General features: G+C 38.2%; 1 protein-coding gene across 1 annotated transcript in view; it reads left to right on the top strand.

The window, feature by feature from the left end:
• The window catches only part of DYNC2H1 (dynein cytoplasmic 2 heavy chain 1), a 406,508-nt gene that overhangs the window by 222,518 nt on the left and 163,640 nt on the right, over positions 1 to 20,350 (top strand). The window contains exons 76-78 of the mRNA XM_055547490.1: positions 10,928 to 11,088; positions 14,140 to 14,265; positions 18,395 to 18,505. Coding sequence (XP_055403465.1) covers positions 10,928 to 11,088; positions 14,140 to 14,265; positions 18,395 to 18,505 — 398 coding nt within the window. The remainder of the gene's footprint in view (positions 1 to 10,927; positions 11,089 to 14,139; positions 14,266 to 18,394; positions 18,506 to 20,350) is intronic.

Here is a 20,350-nt window from a genome sequence, read left to right as displayed (position 1 = left end):
TGGAGCTTACTCAAACTCATGTCCATTGAGTTGGTGATGCCATCCAACCATCTCATCCTCTGTGGTCCCCTTCTCCTCCCGCCTTCACTCTTTCCCAGCATCAATTTAGTTCAGTCGCTCACTTGTGTTCGACTCTTTGCGACCCCATGAATCACAGCACGCCAGGCCTCCCTGTCTTATCACCATCTCCGGGAGTTCACTCACACTCACATGCATTGAGTTGGTGATGCCATCCAACATCTCATCCTCTGTCCTCCCCTTTTCCTCCCGCCCCTAATCCTTCCCAGCATCAGAGTCTTTTCCAGTGAGTCAACTCTTCGCATAAGGTGGCCAAAGTACTGGAGTTTCAGCTTTAGCATCATTCCTTCCAAAGAACACCCAGGGCTGATCTCCTTTAGAATGGACTGGTTGGATCTCCTTGCAGTCCAAGGGACTCTCAAAACTCTTCTCCAACACCACAGTTCAAAAGCATCAATTCTTCGGCGCTCAGCTTTCTTCACAGCCCAACTCTCACATCCATACATGACCACAGAAAAAACCATAGCCTTGACTAGACAGACCTTTGTTGGCAAAGTAATGTCTCTGCTTTTGAATATGCTGTCTAGGTTGGTCATAACTTTTCATCCAAGGAGTAAGTGTCTTTTAATTTCATGGCTGCAGTCACCATCTGCAGTGATTTTGGAGCCCCCCAAAATAAAGTCTGACACTGTTTCCACTGTTTCCCCATCTATTTCCCATGAAGTGATGGGACCAGATGCCATGATCTTCGTTTTCTGAATATTGAACTTTAAGCCAACTTTTTCACTCTCCTCTTTCACTTTCATCAAGAGGCTTTTTAGTTCCTCTTCACTTTCTGCCATAAGGGTGGTGTCATCTGCATATCTGAGGTTATTGATATTTCTCCTGGCAATCTTGATTCCAGCTTGTGCTTCTTCCAGCCCAGCGTTTCTCATGATGTACTCTGCATAGAAGTTAAATAAACAGGGTGACAATATACATCCTTGACGTACTCCTTTTCCTGTTTGGGACAAGTCTGTTGTTCCATGTCCAGTTCTAACTGTTGCTTCTTGACCTGCATATAGGTTTCTCAAGAGGCAGGTCAGGTGGTATGGTATTCCCATCTCTTTCAGAATTTTCCACAGTTTATTGTGATTCACACAGTCAAAGGCTTTGGCATAGTCAATAAAGCAGAAATAGATGTTTTTCTGGAACTCTCTTGCTTTTTCGATGATTCAGCGGATGTTGGCAATTTGATTTCTGGTTCCTCTGCCTTTGCTAAAACCAGCTTGAATATCTGGAAGTTCATGGTTCACATATTGCTGAAGCCTGGCTTGGAGAGTTTTGAGCATTACTTTACTAGCATGTGAGATGAGTGCAATTGTGCGGTAGTTTGAGCATTCTTTGGCATTGCCTTTCTTTGGGATTGGAATGTAAACTGACCATTTCCAGTCCTGTGGCCACTGCTGTTTTCCAAATTAGCTGTCATATTGAGTGCAGCACTTTCACAGCATCATCTTTCAGGATTTGAAAGAGCTCAACTGGAATTCATCACCTCCACTAGCTTTGTTCGTAGTGATGCTTTCTAAGGCCCACTTGACTTCACATTCCAGGATGTCTGGCTCTAGGTGAGTGATCACACCATTGTGATTATCCCAGCATCAGGGTCTTTTCAAATGAGTCAGTTCTTCACATCAGGTGGCCAAAGTATTTGGAGCTTCAGTTTCAGTATCAGTCCTTCCAATGAGTATTCAGGACTGATTTCCTTTAGGATTGACTGGTTGGATCTCCTTACAGTCCAAGGGACTCTCAGGAGTCTTCTCCAACACCACAGTTCAAAAGCATCAATTCTTCGGCGCTCAGCTTTCCTTATGGTCCAACTCTCACATCCATACATGGCTACTAGAAAAACCATAGCTTTGACTAGACGGACCTTTGTTGGCAAAGTAGTGTCGCTGCTTTTTAATTTGCTGTCTAGGTTGGTCATAGCTTTTCTTCCAAGGAGCAAGCATGTTTTAATTTCATGGCTATAGTCACCATCGGCCGTGATTTTTGAGCCCAACAAAATAGTCTCTCACTGTTTCCATTGCTTCTCCATCTATTTACCATGAAGTGATTCCTTGATCTTAGTTATCCTGTCTACTTGCTAATTTTTTCCTTTCTTTTTAAATAGTTGTCTCCTCTGTATCATTCAAATGTTAACATTTCAGAGAGGCTTTTCTGGGTCATCTAATCAGTACCAACACATTTACCTGCTTTAATTCTTTACCCACTTCTTAACACTAACTGACATATTTCTTGCTCATTTATATACTTTCTATCTATTCGTATAAGTGAAATGCAGGTTTAAGTAAAATGAGGCAATTGCAGAAAGGTTCTCAGTAGACTCTTCTTCCCTCGCCCGTTTAATCACTGAAAATATCCTCTCTGTGCCCCACTGCACGTGACCTTTCTCACTGAATCTGTCGTTTGACCCTCTGTCTGTCCTCTGGAGTACTTCTGTATTGTACTATGTCATCTCTAGGTTAAATGATATTTAAGTTTTAATGACATGAAGTGAAAAACCTCATAATATTCACATATTCAAATTCTTTGAAAGTTTAATATACTTCTAAAATTATACTCTATTTCTAAGCAAAAGTTATATATACTGGTGTATGGCTGGGTGACTATTTGGTCAAGTGGTTTTATTAATGCAGTTTTTATATAAAATGGGGCACTTTATTTCATGAATAAGTTTTAAAAGTTCATACTGCTGGAAAATGACAAGCACTTATCTTTTTAATCAAATTTTAGAGATTTGATTTCAAGTATAATTTCTCGAGCATCATTCATATGGAAAATTTTTTATTAAGTTTTAGCAATCCTCTTTATAATCTATAAACTTTAAAATAGTAAGTTATAAAGATGCGCTTATGAAAGTAGTTTTGCTTTGAGGATTTAAGCTAGCAGAACAATCCTTAAAACTTTCAGGCATGCTGCTTTAATGTAGGGCTTCCCAGCTTCAATATAATCCTACAAACCAGGCCTTGTATACTAGCACAATCTACTGCATTACTTTTTAAAAATAGCAGTTGCCAGATGCAGATATTCTAACTTCTGTAATTCTGATTTAATAAGTATTCTGATTACAATATTATGCTCTCTGTATTGGGGTATTAAAGAGATATGTTCACAGATGATGTAAAAGTTTCTTCATCAAAAAGTCTTTTTGGGCCTTGAAACTTGTCCTCATTTTACAGTTGTCTACTTCTCTTATTCACTGGCATTAGGAAATGTTTGTTCATTTCTATTGCTACGGTAATAAATTGCCACAAATTAGCAGCTTAGAGCAACCCCCATTTGTTATCTCCTAACTGTATAGGTCAGAAGTCTGATAGGTGCTCCTGGTTTCTCTGATCCAACTCACACAGGGTTAAATCCAGGTGTTGGTCACTTGGACTCTTACTGAGAAGTTCTGGGAAGAATCCATTTCCAAACTCATTCAGCTGACTTTGCCCCATGCAGTTGGAGAGCCGAGGTTCTTTGTGTTTGGAGGCTGAGCAGCCTGTCTCAGTTTTAGAAGCTGCTTGCGTTCTTTGATGCACTCTGTGCCCTCCTTGCTTCCTCACAGCCAGCAGTGGACACTGACTGCTCCTCAGCGTCACCTCTGACTGCCCCTCCCTCAGCTTCCTGCCCCTCCTTCAGGCTGCATCTCTCTGACTTTAAGCTGGAGAAAGTTTTCTGCTTTCCAAGGCTTAAATGATTAAATTGGCACTCTTGGCTAATCCAGGATAATCTTATTTTAAGATCCATAACCTTAGTTACATCTGCAAAATCCTTTGACAGGAGTACCTAGGTTAGTGTTTGATTGAACAACTGAGGGTAGAATCTTGAATATTTTTGGAATTTTACTGCCACAAAATGTATGACATTTTTTGTTTGTTTCCTGGCTTGAGTATTATTTCATTTCTATAGATTGTCTTCCTGTTTAATTGGTTGATGTGTATTAGGCTAAATGGTGGTTGATAACTTTCCTTCTTTTTATTGATATTTATGCTACATTTTTTTAGTTGTCTTTTCTCTCTATTAAAGGAAGAGTAATTTTTTTGTCTTTTAGGGAGAATGAGATGAATGAGAAAGAGTGAATCAGTTATACTTACTACTTATAATAGTTTGATATTAATTTGCTGCTTTCTTTACTCTTTACTTATTTTACTCTTTCTTTACCTGTATCTGAAAATTACAGGAGTAATATTCTTTCCTTTTTAAATTGCAAATTATTTCTTTTTTAATATCTTAATGTTTTATCTCAGTAAATAAAATACAATGAAGGTTAAAGTGATTTCTTTGACTTACTTTTAGTTCCTTTTTTCTTTTGGAAGAATTTGTATATTTTAACTGTCAAGGTCAAAATATAAGATCCCAATGATTTACAGCTAGTTCTACACTAAGAAAATTCACAATGCAATGAACATTTTTGGCTCTTTACCGTTACTGAATAGTTTTGAATGATTGACACTGACAGTTCAAATGCTATCATGAGTCAAAATTAATTGGGTTATTAAAACCCAATTAATAAAACTAAGTTCATATGAAATGCCATGTGGTTTTTATTGGAGTTTTATTGGGTGGTGTGGCTAACATGCAATTCCCAGCAATAAGAGTGTCACCTGTGTTATCTTAAATGGTAAAATATTTCTCATGAGTTTTTCGTCTAATTTAAAATGTTCCAGTTTTTTGACAATTCATTGTATAAAATGAATTAATGCACATATATTTATCTTTAACATTAGAAATAATAATTGCATTTATACTTGGCTCTGGATTCCAAATGGTGAGAAAAACAGATACAATTCCTGCCTTATGGAGTTTAAAGTCTGTATTTGTTAAAGAAATGATATGAGAACTATTTTCACTTTTTAAAGATAATTTCTGTATTTCATGTATTTCCCAAATAAAACACATATTTCCGTCAGTACAGGCATGCGTGTGTGCATACTCTGTCACTTCAGTTGTGTTTGACTCCTTGCCACCCTGTGGACTGTAGCCCACTAGGCTCCTCTGTCCATAGGATTCTCCAGGCAAGAACACTGGCGTGGGTTGCCATGCCCGCCTGCAGAGGATCTTCCCGATCCAGGGTTTGAACTCTTGTCTCTTATGTCTACCTGTATTGGCAGGCAAATTCTTTACCCCTGGTGCCACCTGGGAAGCCCCACTATAGGCATACCTTGTTTTATTGCACTTTGGCTTCCCAGGTGGTGCTACTGTTAAAGAACCCACCTGCCAGTGCTGGAGATGTCAGAAACTTGGGTTCGATCCCTGGGTACGGAAAATCCCCTGAAGGAGAAGGGCATGGCAACCCACTCCAGTATTCTTCCCTGGAGCCTGGTGGGCTACAGTCCATAGGGTCACAAAGAGTCAAACACAGCTGAAGCCACTGAGCATGCATGCATGCAAATACTATAGTTTTTACAAGTTGAAGGCGTGGCAGTCTTGTGTCAAGCAAGGTTTTTGGCACCATTTTTCAAACAACATTTGTTCCACTTGTGTCTCTGTGTTACATTTTAGTAGCTGTCACAATATTTCAAGCTTCATTATTCTTTGTTATAGTAATCTGTGGTCAGTGATTTTTGCTGTTAGTCTTGTAATTATTTTTGAGGTGCCAAATAACTCTCACACGAGCCGTTGAACTTGAGTGATAACTGTCACGTGTGTTCTGACTGCTCTGATGCCCGCTCTCCCCTGATTTTCCCCCTCTCCTCTGGCCTCCCTGTTCCCCGAGACAACGGATTTAAGTTAGTTCAGTTAATAACACTAGAACGGCCTCAAGGCAAAGGGTCACACGCCTCTCCTTAAGCTTCGTGAGGAAGTCATGTCCGAGGCTGACACAGGCTGAAAGCTAGGTTTCTTGTGCCAAAGGGTTAGCCAGGGTGTGATTACAGAGGAACAGGTCTTGAAGGAAATTAAAAGTGCTCCTCCAACTCGCAGACTTGGAGAACGAACTCATGGTTGCCGGAGGAATAGCTAGTTAGGGACTTTGGTGTTGCCATGTGCAGATGCTGGGTATAAGATGAGTAACCAGCGGGGACATACTGTACAGCACGTGCAGCTCTGCACAGTGTCACGTGGCAGCCTGGATGGCGTGGGGGCTTGGGGGCGAATGATGCGTGTGTGTGACTGAGTCCCTTCACTGTTCACCGGAAACTGTCACAGCGCGGCTAGTCAGCGATACCCCGATACCAAGGAAGAGGTTTTTAAAAAGTGCTACTCCAGTGAACACGTGGTTGATAAGAAAGTGAGACAGTCTTATTACTGATATGGAGGGAGTTTTAAAGGTCTTTATAGACCAGATTGGCCACGACCTTCTCTTAAGCTGAAACCTAAACAGGAGAGGGCTTCTCTGGTGGCTCATGAGTCAACTACCCGTCTGCCAGTGCAGGAGACTTGAGTTCAGTCTCTGGGTCGGGAAGGGAATGCAGCCCACTCCAGTATTCCTGTCTGGGAAATCCCAGGGACAGCCTGGCCAACTGTAGTCCATGGGGTCACAGTGAGTCCCACACAACTTGGTGACTAAACAGCAACAATCTGAAGAGACACCCTAACTCTCTTCAATTCCGTGAAGGCTGAGAGAGATGAAGATGATGCAGGAGGACACTGTGAAGCTAGCAGAGAACGGTTAATGAACTTTAAGGAAAGAGGCTAACCTTGGAACATAAATGTGCAGAGTACAGCAGCAAATGCTGATTTAGAAGCTGCAGTAAATTACCCATCTGGATGCAGAGTTCCAAAGAACAGCAAGGAGAGAGAAGAAAGCCTTCCTCAATGATCAATGCTAAGAAATAGAGGAAGACAACAGAATGAGAAAGACCAGAGATCACTTCAAGAAAATTAGACATACCAAAGGAACTTTTCATGCAAAGATGGGCACAATAAAGGACAAAAACAGTATGGCCCTAACAGAAGCAGAAGATATTAAGGAGAGGTGGCAAGAATAAACAGAAGAACTATCCAAAAAAGATCTTGATGACCCAGATAACCACAGTGGTCTGATCAGTCACCTAAAGCCAGACATCCTGGTATGCAAAGTCAAGTGGGCCTTAGGAAGCATCACTATGAACAGAGGTAGTGGAGGTGATTTCACTGAGCTATTTCAAATCCTGAAAGATGATGCTGTGAAAGTGCTGCGCTCAGTATGCCAGCAAATTTGGAAAATCAGCAGTGGCCACAGGACTGGAAAAGGTCAGTTTTCATTCCAACCCCAAAAAAAGGCAATGGCAAAGAATGTTCGAACTACTGCACAATTGCGCTCATCTCACACGCTAGTAAAGTAATGCTCAAAATTCTCCAAGTCAGGCTTCAACAGTATGTGAACCGAGAACTTCCAGATATTCAGGCTGGATTTAGAAAAGGCACAGGACCCAGAGATCAGATTGCCAACATCCGTTGGTATAGAAAAAGCAAGAGAAATCCAGACAAACATCTACTTTTGCTTTATTGACTATGCTAAAGCCTTTGACTGTGGATCACAGCAAACTGTGGAAAATTCTTAAAGAGATAGGGATACAGGCCACTTTACCTACCTCCTGAGAAATCTGGATGCAAGTCAAGAAGCAACAGTTAGAACCGGACATGAAACAATGGACTGATTCCAAATTGGTGAAGGAGTACATCAAGGCTGTATACTGTCACCCTGCTTGTTGAACTTATATGCAGAGTACATCATGTGAAATGCTGGGCTGGATGAAGCACAAGCTGGAATCAAGATTGCTGGGAGAAATATCAGTAACCTCAGATATGCAGATGACACCACCCTTATGGCAGAAAGTGAAGAAGAATGAAACGGCCTCTTGATGAAAGTGAAAGAGGAGAGCGAAAAAGCTGACTTAAAAGTCAACATTCAAAAGATGGAGATCATGGCATCTGGTCCTATGACTTCATGGCAAATAGATGGAGAAATAATGGAAACAGTGAGGGACTATATTTTCTTGGACTCCAAAAAACTGTAGATGGTGACTGCAGCCATGAAATTAAAAAAGACTCTTGCTCCTTGGAAAAAAAGCTATGACCAACCTAGACAGCATATTAAAAAGCAGAGACATTACTTTGCCAACAAAGATCCATCTAATCAAAGCTGTGGTTTTTCCAGTAGTCATGTATCGATGTGAGAGTTGGGACTATAAAGAAAGCTGAGCACCAAAGAATAGATGCTTTTGAACTGTGGTGTTGGAGAAGACTCTTGAGAGTCCCTTGGACTGCAAGGAGATCCAACCAGTCCATCCTTAAGGAAATCAGTCCTGAATATTCATTGGAAGGACTGATGCTGAAGCTGAAACTCTAATACTTTGGCCACCTGACGTGAAGAACTCACTGATTGGAAAAGACCCTGACGCTGGGAAAGATTGAAGGCATTGGAGGAGAAGGAGACAACAGAGGATGAGATGGTTGGATGGCATCACTGACTGAATGGACGTGGGTTTCAGTAAACCCCAGGAGTTGGTGATGGACAGGGAGGCCTGGTGCGCAGTGGTTCATGGGGGTCGCAAACATTCAGACACGATTGAGCGACTGAACTGAACTGACTGAATTCATTTATTTTGGCTGCGTTGGGTCTTCACTGCTGTGTGAGGGCTTTCTCTAGTTGCAGTGAGTGGGGACTGCTCTTCATTGCGGTGCATGGTTTTGTTGCGGAGCTCCGGCTCCAGGGCCCACGGGCTTCAGTAGTTGTGGTGTATGGGCTTAGTTGCCCTGAAGCATGTGTTATCTTCCCAAACCATGTATTGAACCCCTTTCCCCTGCACTGGCAGGTGGGTTCTAATCTACTGTACCATCAAGGAAGTTGCAGAAAGCAACTTGAAATGGATTGAGAGTATCCTAGGATGCTCTCTTCAAGCAGTGCTAATTTGTTTTTAAGTAAATTTTCTTTTACTTCACCATTTTGGTAACTTCTGTTATATCACTCTGTGATATAACACTACTGTTTTTTAAAATAATTTATTGCTCCCAGGTTTTAAAACTAAAATTAACAGCTAAAATGAAAATTCTTTTGCATATGTCTACATTCATATTCTGAATAATTTTGTAACTTAAGTGTAACTTAAATTTCTGAGTCAAAGGCAGTGTGCATTTTAAAGACTTTTGATACATTTTATCATATCACTATACACTTGGTTGGCCTAGAGTGCTTATGAGAGTTTATGAATAAGTAAAGGAATATTTGAATAGATAAAAATGCTTATTACATTGCTACAAGAATTCTTTTCTATTAGGAAGCATGAGTGTTACCAATTTAAGTTTAGTTAAAAGCAAAATTAATAAAATATACCTCTAGAAGCAATTGACCCATTTTTAGGGTAAATTTCACCTAGTATTAGGAATATTTATGCCTTTGAGAATCCTTTCTTAATATTATTGGTTGCTGTTGTGAAGGCTAGAGGGGAATAGTTCAGGTGTGAAATTTGTTTTTTCAGGATGGTCATCTAGAAATGCCTGTTTTAGCCCATTTTGGTGGCATCAAATTTGTATTTTAATGTGATCATTACAGAAGTCCTTAAGAATATCTTTTCCTGCTATATTTAGGATTTCTGAGGTGCAATATTATCTATTCCTTTCTACAGTAGAAGGTACAAGGAAGCCTTCCTTTCTCTGTACTCATTTTGTTACATTCTAATCCTCTATTTTTAAACTCTGTGTTATAGTCTTTTTAGCTCAGTTCAGACATGTATATTTTTTATTTTTATTTAAAATTGGTCATCTTCAGCTTGATTTTTACTAAATACAGTAATAGAAACATTAAAATTTTAGCAGAAGTCTTATGTGTATGGGACTTTATATTTTTTGAAAAGCTTCAAAATAGAAAAAAGAACAGATGAATTATCTTGAATACAGTTAGTTAGCAACTGGGTGGTCTTTGGGAAGGCATTCAGTTTCCTTGAGTATGCTTAGCATAGAGTAGATGATGAATAAATGGAATCTGTTTTTATTTTGTATCCTATTTTACCTCAAAATGACCTATGAATTGTTATATCCCTGTTTTACAATTGAGGAAATCAAGGCATAATACATTTTAGTGATTTGCATAGCGTCACTTAGCTGAGCATAAACTGAAATCTATGTTTCTGTCTCCAGACTAAGCATTTTTTCATTCCGTACAACTTTTTATTCCCTCTTAATGTATGAACATAAGAAATAATTTTTTTATCCTTTATCATGACTGTAATATTGTTTACCAGATTTTGTGGAAATCTGATTCCCCAAATCTGTGGCACAGAGTAGGCACTCAGTTATCATATAAATGAATGAAAACCTGTATGGAAAGATTGTTGGGTTCAGTCTTCTCTTGTAGGGATTGAATTATATATTAACACAATGCTGATTGTGTGCTGCTTCATCTGTTGAATGTGGTAATTAGAGTTCCTACTCCTTAGCATCATTATTCAGAGAAGGCAGTGGCACCCCACTCCAGTACTCTTGCCTGGAAAATCCCATGGATGGAGGAGCCTGGTGGGCTGCAGTCCATGGGGTCTCTAAGGGTCGGACACGACTGAGCGACTTTGCTTTCAACTTTTTACTTTCATGCATTGGAGAAGGAAATGGCAACCTACTCCAGTGTTCTTGGCTGGAGAATCCCAGGGACGGGGGAGCCTGGTGGGCTGCTGTCCATGGGGTCGCACAGAGTCGGACATGACTGAATTGACTTAGCAGCAGCAGCAGCGTTGTTATTAGGGTTAGATGATATCATAGATATTGAGCATTGAGATAAATGCCTGACACTTTAAGCATTCAGTAAATGTTAGCTCTTACTAGTCCGTGAATGATTTTAGAGTGAAAAAACTTTAATATGTATGGGATTGTAGTTCACCTAGTTATTCTATTTCATGTAATTAGTCTTAATAGACTTCTTCTGGTTCACAGTGCTTTTTTTTTTTAATGCGTTTAATATATCTTTTAGGACTAAAAGAGCTGTCCCCACCTCCTCTAAATCTCAAACGTTTGTACAAAGAGACGCTAGAAATTGAACCCATCTTGATAATCATTTCCCCGGGTGCTGATCCTTCTCAGGAACTCCAAGAACTTGCAAATGCTGAGAGAAGTGGGGAGTGTTATCACCAGGTCAGTGCACATCACTCTGCTGTTTCTGTTCCAGCTATTGATCTTCTTGCTGTGTGTGTGTCTGTGTGTGTGTGTGTATGTGTCTTTGTGTGTGCTCTCAGTCGATCAGTTGTGTCCTCTTCTTTGTGGCTACAAACCCCATGGACTGTAGCCTGCCAGGCTCCTCTGTCCATGGAATTTTCCAGACAAGAATACTGGAATACTTGACTGTATTAGTAAAACAGTTTTTTGGTTTTTTTGGTAGGGCAACTAATGTCCCTGCAAACTGTCCACATTCTGATCTCCAGAACCCATGAATTTGTTATTTTACATGGAAGAAAGAACTTTGCAAATATAATTAAGTTAAGCATTTTGAGAGGTAGAGGTTATCTGAGATTATTCGGTTGAGCCTAATATAATCATAAAGGTGCTTTTAAGAAGAAGGTAGAAGAGGCATAATGAAGGTGGAAGAGGCAGATGTGATGAGGCATAGGTCAAAGAGGTGAGGAGATGCTATGCTGCTGGCTTTGAAGACGGTAGAAGGAGCCACAAGCAAAGAAATGTAGAAGGTAGAAAAGATAACAGGAGTCTCTCCTACAGCCCCTAGAAAGAACAGCCCTGTAGTATCACCTTAGAGCAATAGATTAGTGGGATTCTGAACTCCAGAAGTCCAATAAGATAATAAACTTGCCTAATATAATGTGATTTTGTCCTGAGCTAAATTTCTGAGTTTTAGTTTATTCAGATTAGCACCTTTTTTCAGTTCAGTTTGCATACACATTTTAAAGTGTATTAATTTACCCTCAATTTTTGACATCAAAATATAAATCTTTTTCATTGGGAAAATAATTAATAATGATTAACAAAGCAAACTACTTTAAAAGAAACCAAAAATTGAAAAGAGAGAATGTTATGAGAAATGTTAAGTAGAAAATAGCAAAATAGCAGAGAGTTTGGCTTAGTTGCACTTAGGCGTTGCACTAACTCGAGGGAGTTTCCTTCAGTCCTGGTTATAGTGTATTCATACATCAGGACAGCATTGAGATGTCAGTGAGATGTCTTGGGGAAAGGGAGCTCTGTTCTACAGGCTGTATCTCTTAGCTCTGAGTTTGGCACTTACACTCATTGTAAGTTTAACTATGTAAATTTCTAGAGTTTTGTGTTGCATAATTTTTTAATACTGTAAAACCTTTAAATACAGATATAGATATTCATAAATCTGTTACTTTAAAAGTTTTGTTCTTATGCTGAATATATATGCTAAGAATAATAATATATTCTTAATGTAAAAAATAATTTTTATTTCAAGAAACTCTGATGTGTCTTACTTTTTTATGTCGGGATTAACCATCTTCCTGACACTTTTCTGTTGTGCTTTTTAAATGTTTTTTCTTATAGTAAATGTTTTTTCTTCTAAGATTTCATGAACCTTTAAGCTGTTTTCACACAGTTTATGCCTTATAGAAAATTTTGAGTTCCTGTTTTTAGCTACCATTTCAGTTCGGCAAACATTTTTTTTTTCCCTCTGATTTTCTTGTACATGCCTTCCGTTTGGGGATTTTTGTATTTTAATAATGGCAAACTAATATGTGCCTCTAAATATTTCAACCAGTGTTTGTTTTATCCCTTCTATTTGCTTAGTTCTGGGTTAGATCTTGAAAATTAAAAAGAAATATATATTAGTATTTATTACATGGTTTGTTACCTGCTTAAGACACATGGTTCCCACTAAGACTTTATAGTCTAATTGAGAAACAAAATCAATACTTATGGAAGTCATCTAAGAAACAATGAAAGGCTGTCTTGTATTCTTTATGAAGAGAGAAATCACTGTGGTTTGAAGTAATCTGTAACAATTCTCTTCAAAGTGTTTTGACCACGTACTCAATAAAATATTTGAGCTAGGGCTCTCAATACATGTATATCTGTCATATATATAAAGACAGACAGAGCTGTACTGATACATAAATATTACATAAATTATCCATAAAAAAACATATCGAGGAGTTTAAACGTGTAACCATTTAGATTCTTGACTAACACTTTTTACAGAATCTTAGACTTAGTGCTAGTCGCTCAGTTGTGTCCACCTCTGTGACCCCATGCACTGGAGCAGCCAGGCCCCTCTGTCCATGGGTTCTCCAGGCAAGGATGCTGGCGTGGGTTGCCCATTCCTCCTCCAGGGGCCTTCCCAACCCAGGCATGCACCCGGGCCTCGTGCACTGCCTGAGCCAATTCAGATACAGATGTCTTACACACTGAAGCCATTTTCTGGGGTGCTTGGCTTCTGCTTGGAAGTTTCTGTTTTCTAACGTGACCTGTCATACTGCGTCAGTGTACCATGTGCAGATAGACCATAGGGATCAGAAGTGCTGGAGTGGAAGTCCAGTGACATCAGGTTCGCCTTTCCCCTTCCTCTCCCCTCTCCTCTTTTTCTCCCCACTCCCTCTCATGTTTTCTCTCTCCCCCCTCTTTTTGCCTCCTCTCTCTAAAAACGAATAGAAAAACAGAGGGTTAAGTGTAGAGTCTTGAGACCCATCAACATATTAGGATTTTCTAGATGATGAAGGGCTTGGAAAATTACACAGTTCAATAGACCAAGTAGCTTGAGAGCCAAATATATGCAACGTTGGAGAAAGTTTTTTTAAAAGAGAAAATAAATTCAAAAAAGTGGTATTGTTAATGTTTAATCCCTCAAGCAGTTCAAGAACAGTCATAAAATATTATTTATTTTTAAAGGCCCATGTTTCAGAGTAAGAAGTGCAGGAAATAGTGAGATGAGGAACAAAAACACTGTTGAATAATTCTTTATTCTGTAACTTGAAAACTTGTAATGATAATATCTCTACTAAACAGAAGAATATTATAAATCTGCCATTGATGTAAGGACAAAAGCAAGACAATTGTAAACAGCAACAGAGTCCGATATTTCTTAGTAAAAATTTAGAAGCCTTATTACAGTACTTGAGTTAGTTCAGTAGGTATGGCAGGATAATTTGAAAGTCTTATGTTACAACATGTTATCAGAATTTTTTTTTTTTTTTAGTTTTTTAATTTGGTTTTGTTTTGCAGATTGCCATGGGTCAAGGTCAAGCTGATTTAGCGGTTCAAATGCTAAAAGAATGTGCCCGCAATGGAGACTGGCTCTGTTTGAAGAACTTACATCTTGTGGTATCTTGGCTGCCAGTTCTGGAAAAGGTAGATTCAGATCAATGTGGCACAGATAATATCTCACATACTAAATTCAGTAGTCTCCAAGGAACAACAGTATTAAGATATGTTGTGCATTATTTATGATGTTTTTGAAGAATTAGTATTTGATGGGGAATCATTTAAAATCTATATTTTCTTTAATATATGTACATTTGTACAAACCAAAATGGATTTTTTAGTAAGAAATCTATAAAAGTCTCCTTTTTAAAAGGCATTTAGGGAGAGTAAAAAATTAATCAGGACTGAAGGGGGGCTTAGAGAAATCTTTCAGATGAAAATTAGGGAAATGCTTTAAAGAACTGTAGAAGACTTTTTAATATTAAATTCTCTTTATCCTTTTGTTTTGTTGTGTCTGTATAGGGAGAAAAGATATAGAGGAGTAAGAGGGAACTGCAGAACTTCCTTGCTGCTGAGGAAGCTGGGGTGTAAACTGAAGCAGTTTGCATTTTATTTAACTAAATATTTATTTAATATTATTTTTTGATATTAATTTTTAATATTTATATAACTAAATAAGCATTTTATTTAACTAAGCAGTTCATTTTATTTAACTAAAATGGCCTCAGCATGAAAATAACCTTAAGACAGAACAAATTGATGGATCGCTTTTAAATGTAAACCTGGAATTAAGTCTAGGACTTTTTAAAGAAAGATGAATATGGTCTTGGGTAGTTAGAGATGACTCCTAAGGCAAGATGTTTCTTGATGGCCATGTGGGATTTAGCTGAATGTAGGGGGAGAAAGTTTGTGGTCGATTCTAGCAGCACAAGTAGAAACATAACAGCAGGAGTGTGGCTTCCTAGTACAAAGAATGGAGATGTCCTTAACTGTACTGGAAGGCCAAGCAGAGTGCTCTGGGGCAATAGAGTTAGACGGCTAGGAAGGGGTGAGGTTATGGAATACCCTGGAAATCCTGCACAAGTGTTTAGAATTTTTGTCCTAGAACACCGAATCAAAGGAGCTTGTTAGCAGGGGAGTTAATAATTAATTAATTGATCAATTAATCTGGCAGGAGGAATAGAGCCAAGCAGAACAGAGTGGGAGGCTGTAGCCTAGTTGTATAATGTTGAAAATTTGTATAATGTGTTGAAAATAAATGGGCAACTATATAAAATAGGTAGTTAAAAGCTACCTGAATTATGTAAAATATGTATTTTGATAAAATAGGTAGTTAAATAGGTAGATTAAATAAATCTTTGATGAATGAGTTAATGATTGAGTGAATGAAGTGATAGACCATGATGACTCATTATTTGTAGTCAAAAGAAGGTATATATAAATATTCAAGTAATTCCTACAGGTTTCTGTAACACTAATGTATAAAATGTAGAATTCATGTGTTATGAATGATATATGTTTTAAAAGATATAAGGAAGACTTGTGAATACTTGAATCCTGCTTTCTGTTCCAAATAATAGATTGATAGCTATTAATCTATGTAAAATACAATTGCAGTTATAATTTTGGAAGCAAATCTTAATTGGAACTTTTTTTATTCTGCAGACAAGTAAAAAAACTGGAGTATAGTTGATTTACAATGTGGTGCTAATTTATTTTTAAAACTGTATTTTTAATTGAAGGATAATTGCTTTACACTATTGCATTGGTTTTTATCCACATGTGCTAATTTCTGCTGTACAGCAGAGTGAGTCAGTTGTACATGCATACATTCCATTATGGTTTATCCCGGGAGATTAGATACAGTTCCCTGTGCTATATGGTAGGCCCTTGTTATTTATCCATTCTAAATACAGGAGTTTGCATCCACTGGCCCCAAAGTCCCCATCTGTCTCTCTCTTTCTCCCTCCCCCTTGGCAACCACAGGTCTGATTCTTTGTCTGTGAGTCTGTTTCTGGTTTTGTTTTGTTTTTCATTTATTTTTAATTGGAGAATAATTGTTTTACAATATTGTTGTTGGCTTCTGCCATACAACAACATGAATCAGGCACAAGTCCACATAAGTCCCCTCCCCCTGAACCTCTCCCCACACCCGCGACCGGTCCTACCCCTCTTGGTTGTTACAGAGCACTAGATTGAGCTCCCTGTGTATGCAGCAGCTTCCCACTAGCCAGCTGTTTTACACGTGGTAGGAGGAGCCTGGTGGGCTGCAGTCCATGGGGTCGCTAGGAGTCGGACACGACTGAGCGACTTCACTTTCACTTTTCTCTTTCATGCATTGGAGAAGGAAATGGCCCCCACTCCAGCGTTCTTGCCTGGAGAATCGCAGGGACGGGGGAGCCTGGGGGGCTGCCGTCTCGGGTCGCACAGAGTGGGGCCTGACTGAAGCGACTCCGCAGCAGCAGTGCAGATGTGACAGTGCGCTCCGTCAGTCTGCCCCACCTTCTCCTTCCCCGCTGGCTCCAAAGTCTCTTCTCTGTGTCTGCATCTCTGTTCCTGCCCTGCAAATGGGTTCATCAGTACCATTTTTATAGATTCTGTATATATGTGTTAATATACAAAATTTGTTTTTCTCTTTCTTCACTCTGTATAATAGGCTCTAGATTCAGCCAACTCACTGGAACTGACTCAGTTGCATTCCTTTTTTATGGCTGAGTAATACTCCATTGTGTATATGTACCACAACTTCTTTATCCATTCATCTGCCAGTGGACATCTAGGTTGCTTCCATGTCCTAGCGAGTGTAAATAGTGCTTCAGTGAACATTGGTGTAGACGTGTCTTTTTCAATTATGGTTTACTCAGGGTGTATGCACAGTAGTGGAATTGCCAGGTCATATGGTAGTTTTCCCTATGGAGAAAAATATGATGGAGATTCCTTAAAATTCATAGTGACTGTACAAATTTACATTCCCACCAACAGTGCAAAAGCATTGCCTTTTTTTCCCACGCCCTTTCCAGTATTTATTTTTTAGATTTTTTTGATGATGTCCATTCTAAGTGATGTGAGGTGATACCTCATTGTAGTTTTGATTTGAATTTCTCTAATAATGAGTGATATTGAGCATCTTTTCATGTGTTTGTTGGCTATCTGTATGTTTTCTTTGCAGAAATGTTTGTTTAGTTCTTCTACTTTTTCATTGGGTTGTTCGGTTTCCTTGTATTGAGCTGCATAAGTTTTTGCAACATATATAAGATACATTATATTATAAAAGTTAAAAAAATTACTTTAAATGTTTTGCTATTCTTTTGGGAAGTTTGGATGAATTGTATGGATATAAATTACAGGTTACTTTTAAATTCACCTAACAGGCAGAAAGAATCTGAGGAATAAAGACACAGAGACAAATATTTGAATAAGTGACTAAAGCATACAGCATGGGCCGAAGAACTTGAGTGAATTTGAATGGTGAATTTTGAATATTATAGGCAATAGGGTATACTAAAAACTGTACTGAAAAGGAATTGATATCATTATATATCTTTGTGGAAGTGTGAATGGAAGCAGTAAGGCCTGAAGATGGCTTGTAGTTTAGGATAGTGATTACAACTAATATGTATTTTGTATTTACTCTGTGTTGGGCACTATTTTAAGTATTTTACACTATCCTATGAGGGTAGGTACTGTTATTATCCTTGTTTAGACAGTGTAAATCAAAGAATCCCCCAAAGTCACACAGCAAGTAAGTGGCAGATTTGGATTTCAATCCAGTTCGCTCAGTTCTAGATCCAAGTTCTTACCTATTACACTGAGCTAGTAACAGACATGGAGAAGGCAATGGCACCCCACTCCAGTACTCTTGCCTGGAAAATCCCATGGATGGAGGAGCCTGGTAGGCTGTAGTCCATGGGGTCGCTAAGAGTCTTACAGGACTGAGCAACTTCCCTTTCACTTTTCACTTTCATGCATTGGAGAAGGAAATGGCAACCCACTCCAGTGTTCTTGCCTGGAGAATCCCAGGGACAGCGGAGCCTGGTGGGCTTCCGTCTGTGGGGTCGCACAGAGTCGAACACAACTGAAGTGGTTTAGCAGCAGCAGCAGCAGTAACAGACAAGATAAAAATTTAAAGGGAATATAATCAGAACATTAAGAAAAATATCAGAATGTCACAGAAAGATTTAATTAAGATACTTACTTATTAATAGCATATTTATTTCTAAAATGGAAATTTGTGTGTGTATTTAAGTAGAATTTTATTCTTGTTTTTTAAAACAAGGAATTGAATACTCTTCAGCCTAAAGATACCTTTCGTCTTTGGCTCACCACAGAAGTTCATCCCAACTTTACTCCAATTTTATTACAGTCAAGCTTGAAGATAACATATGAGGTATGAAGATTTAAAATGTGAATCCCTAGCTGTGTAAGTGCAGTAACCTTTGCAAGCCTCCTAAAGTCCTGTAGACAACTGTCTGCTAGACAAAACATTCAAAAACTTCTAATACAACATGTATAAAAATGCATTTACATCTTTCTTTTAAATATTATTTAATGTTGTGTTTTTTGTTGTAGTAAAAGACATAAAGTTTACTGCCTTAACCATTTACAAGTGTACAGTTCAGTAGTGTTAACCATATGTACCTTGTCTCTAGAATTTTTTCATCTCACAAAACTGACCCTGTGTCTCCTCAAGAGCAACTCCCTGTTTGCTCCTGCTCCACCCTCGCAGCCACCAACCATTCTGTTTCCTGCTTCTCTGAGTTTGACTACTTTAGATAACTCACATAGGTGAAACCACACAGTATTTATCTTGTAACTGGCTTATTTTACTTGGCGTAGTGTCTTCAAGATTCATCCACGTTGTAGCATATGACAGGATTTCCTTCTCATTTAAGGCTGAATAATATCCCATTGTATGTGTGTACTACATTTTCTTAGCCATTCATCCACAAACATTTAGATACCCAGAAGTGGGGTTTCTGGATCATATGGTAATCCTGTTTTTAATTTTTTGAGGGACATCCATACTGTTTCCTTGTGGTGTGCCATTTAACATTCCCACCAAGAGCACGTAATTTCTCTGCATCCTTACCAACACTTGTTATTTGCTGTTTTTATGTTTTTATTGGGGCCATCCTAATATTGTGAGGTAATAACTCACTATGGTTTTGATTTATATTTCTATGCAATTTAATGCTATTGAACATCTTTGTATATGCTTATTAGCTATTTGTATATCTGCTTTGGAGAAATGTCTAGTCAATTCTTTGCCTGTCTTTAATTGGATTTTTTTTTATTGTTGTTGAGCTTTATGAGTTTCTTAGGTTTTCTGCATATTAACCCCTTATCACTTATACAGCTTAAAAATATTTTCTTTCATTCCATAGGGTTTCCTTTTGATTGTGTTGATTATTTTCTTTGCTGCATAGATATTTTTAAGTTTGATATAGTCCCATTTGTCTGTTTTTGCTTTTGTTACCTGTGCTTTTCATGGCACATCCCAGAAAAAGTCATTGCCAAATCCAGTGTTATGAAGCCTTTTCTCTGTGTTTTCTTGTAGAAATTTTATAGTTTCAGGTCTTAGGTTTAGGTCTTTAATCTATTTTGAGTTAATTTTTGTATTTGATGTAAAGGGTCCAACTTCATTCTTTTGTACTTGGGTATCTATTTTTCATATCATTTGCTTTTTGAAATATATAAGTTGGATTTTCAGTCTTTGTCTCCTTCTGTTTTTTCTTGCTTTCTTCCTTCCTTCCATCCATCCATCCTTCTAACATGTTTTGACAGATCCCCCCAAACATGATATATCCAAAATTATATGTGTTAGTAATGGTATGATGTAACTGGTAAAAATCATAAATAAAATAATAAACTGAATTAAAACTTAAAAAAAACTGGTTTGAAACGTTCTACTTGCATCTTCTCTCAATTTGTAGAATATAATCTCTTTTCAAGTGAAAATGTCTTATTAGTGTTTATAACTACTTGCTGTTTTATATCACTACTTCTGTTTTTCACCTGAAGGCATTCAGTCTCGTGTAGGGAAGAAAAAGGCTAAGAATCCAGAGAATGCAAAAATGATTTAATACTTGAAAATATGTTAATTGAATGAATGTCAATTATAATGTCTGATAAGAAACAACGGTTTCTACTGAACTGTATTGAAGAACTGTATTGTACAAGCCATAAAGGCAAGGGCTATGTTTTTCTTGCCTTTTTTTTTTTTAAACTTATA

The sequence above is a fragment of the Bubalus kerabau genome, chromosome 15 (assembly GCF_029407905.1).
Source record: "Bubalus kerabau isolate K-KA32 ecotype Philippines breed swamp buffalo chromosome 15, PCC_UOA_SB_1v2, whole genome shotgun sequence".
Classification (NCBI taxonomy): domain Eukaryota; kingdom Metazoa; phylum Chordata; class Mammalia; order Artiodactyla; family Bovidae; genus Bubalus; species Bubalus kerabau.
Note: the sequence above shows the minus strand (reverse complement) of the source record. Positions and strands in the feature narration are given on the sequence as shown.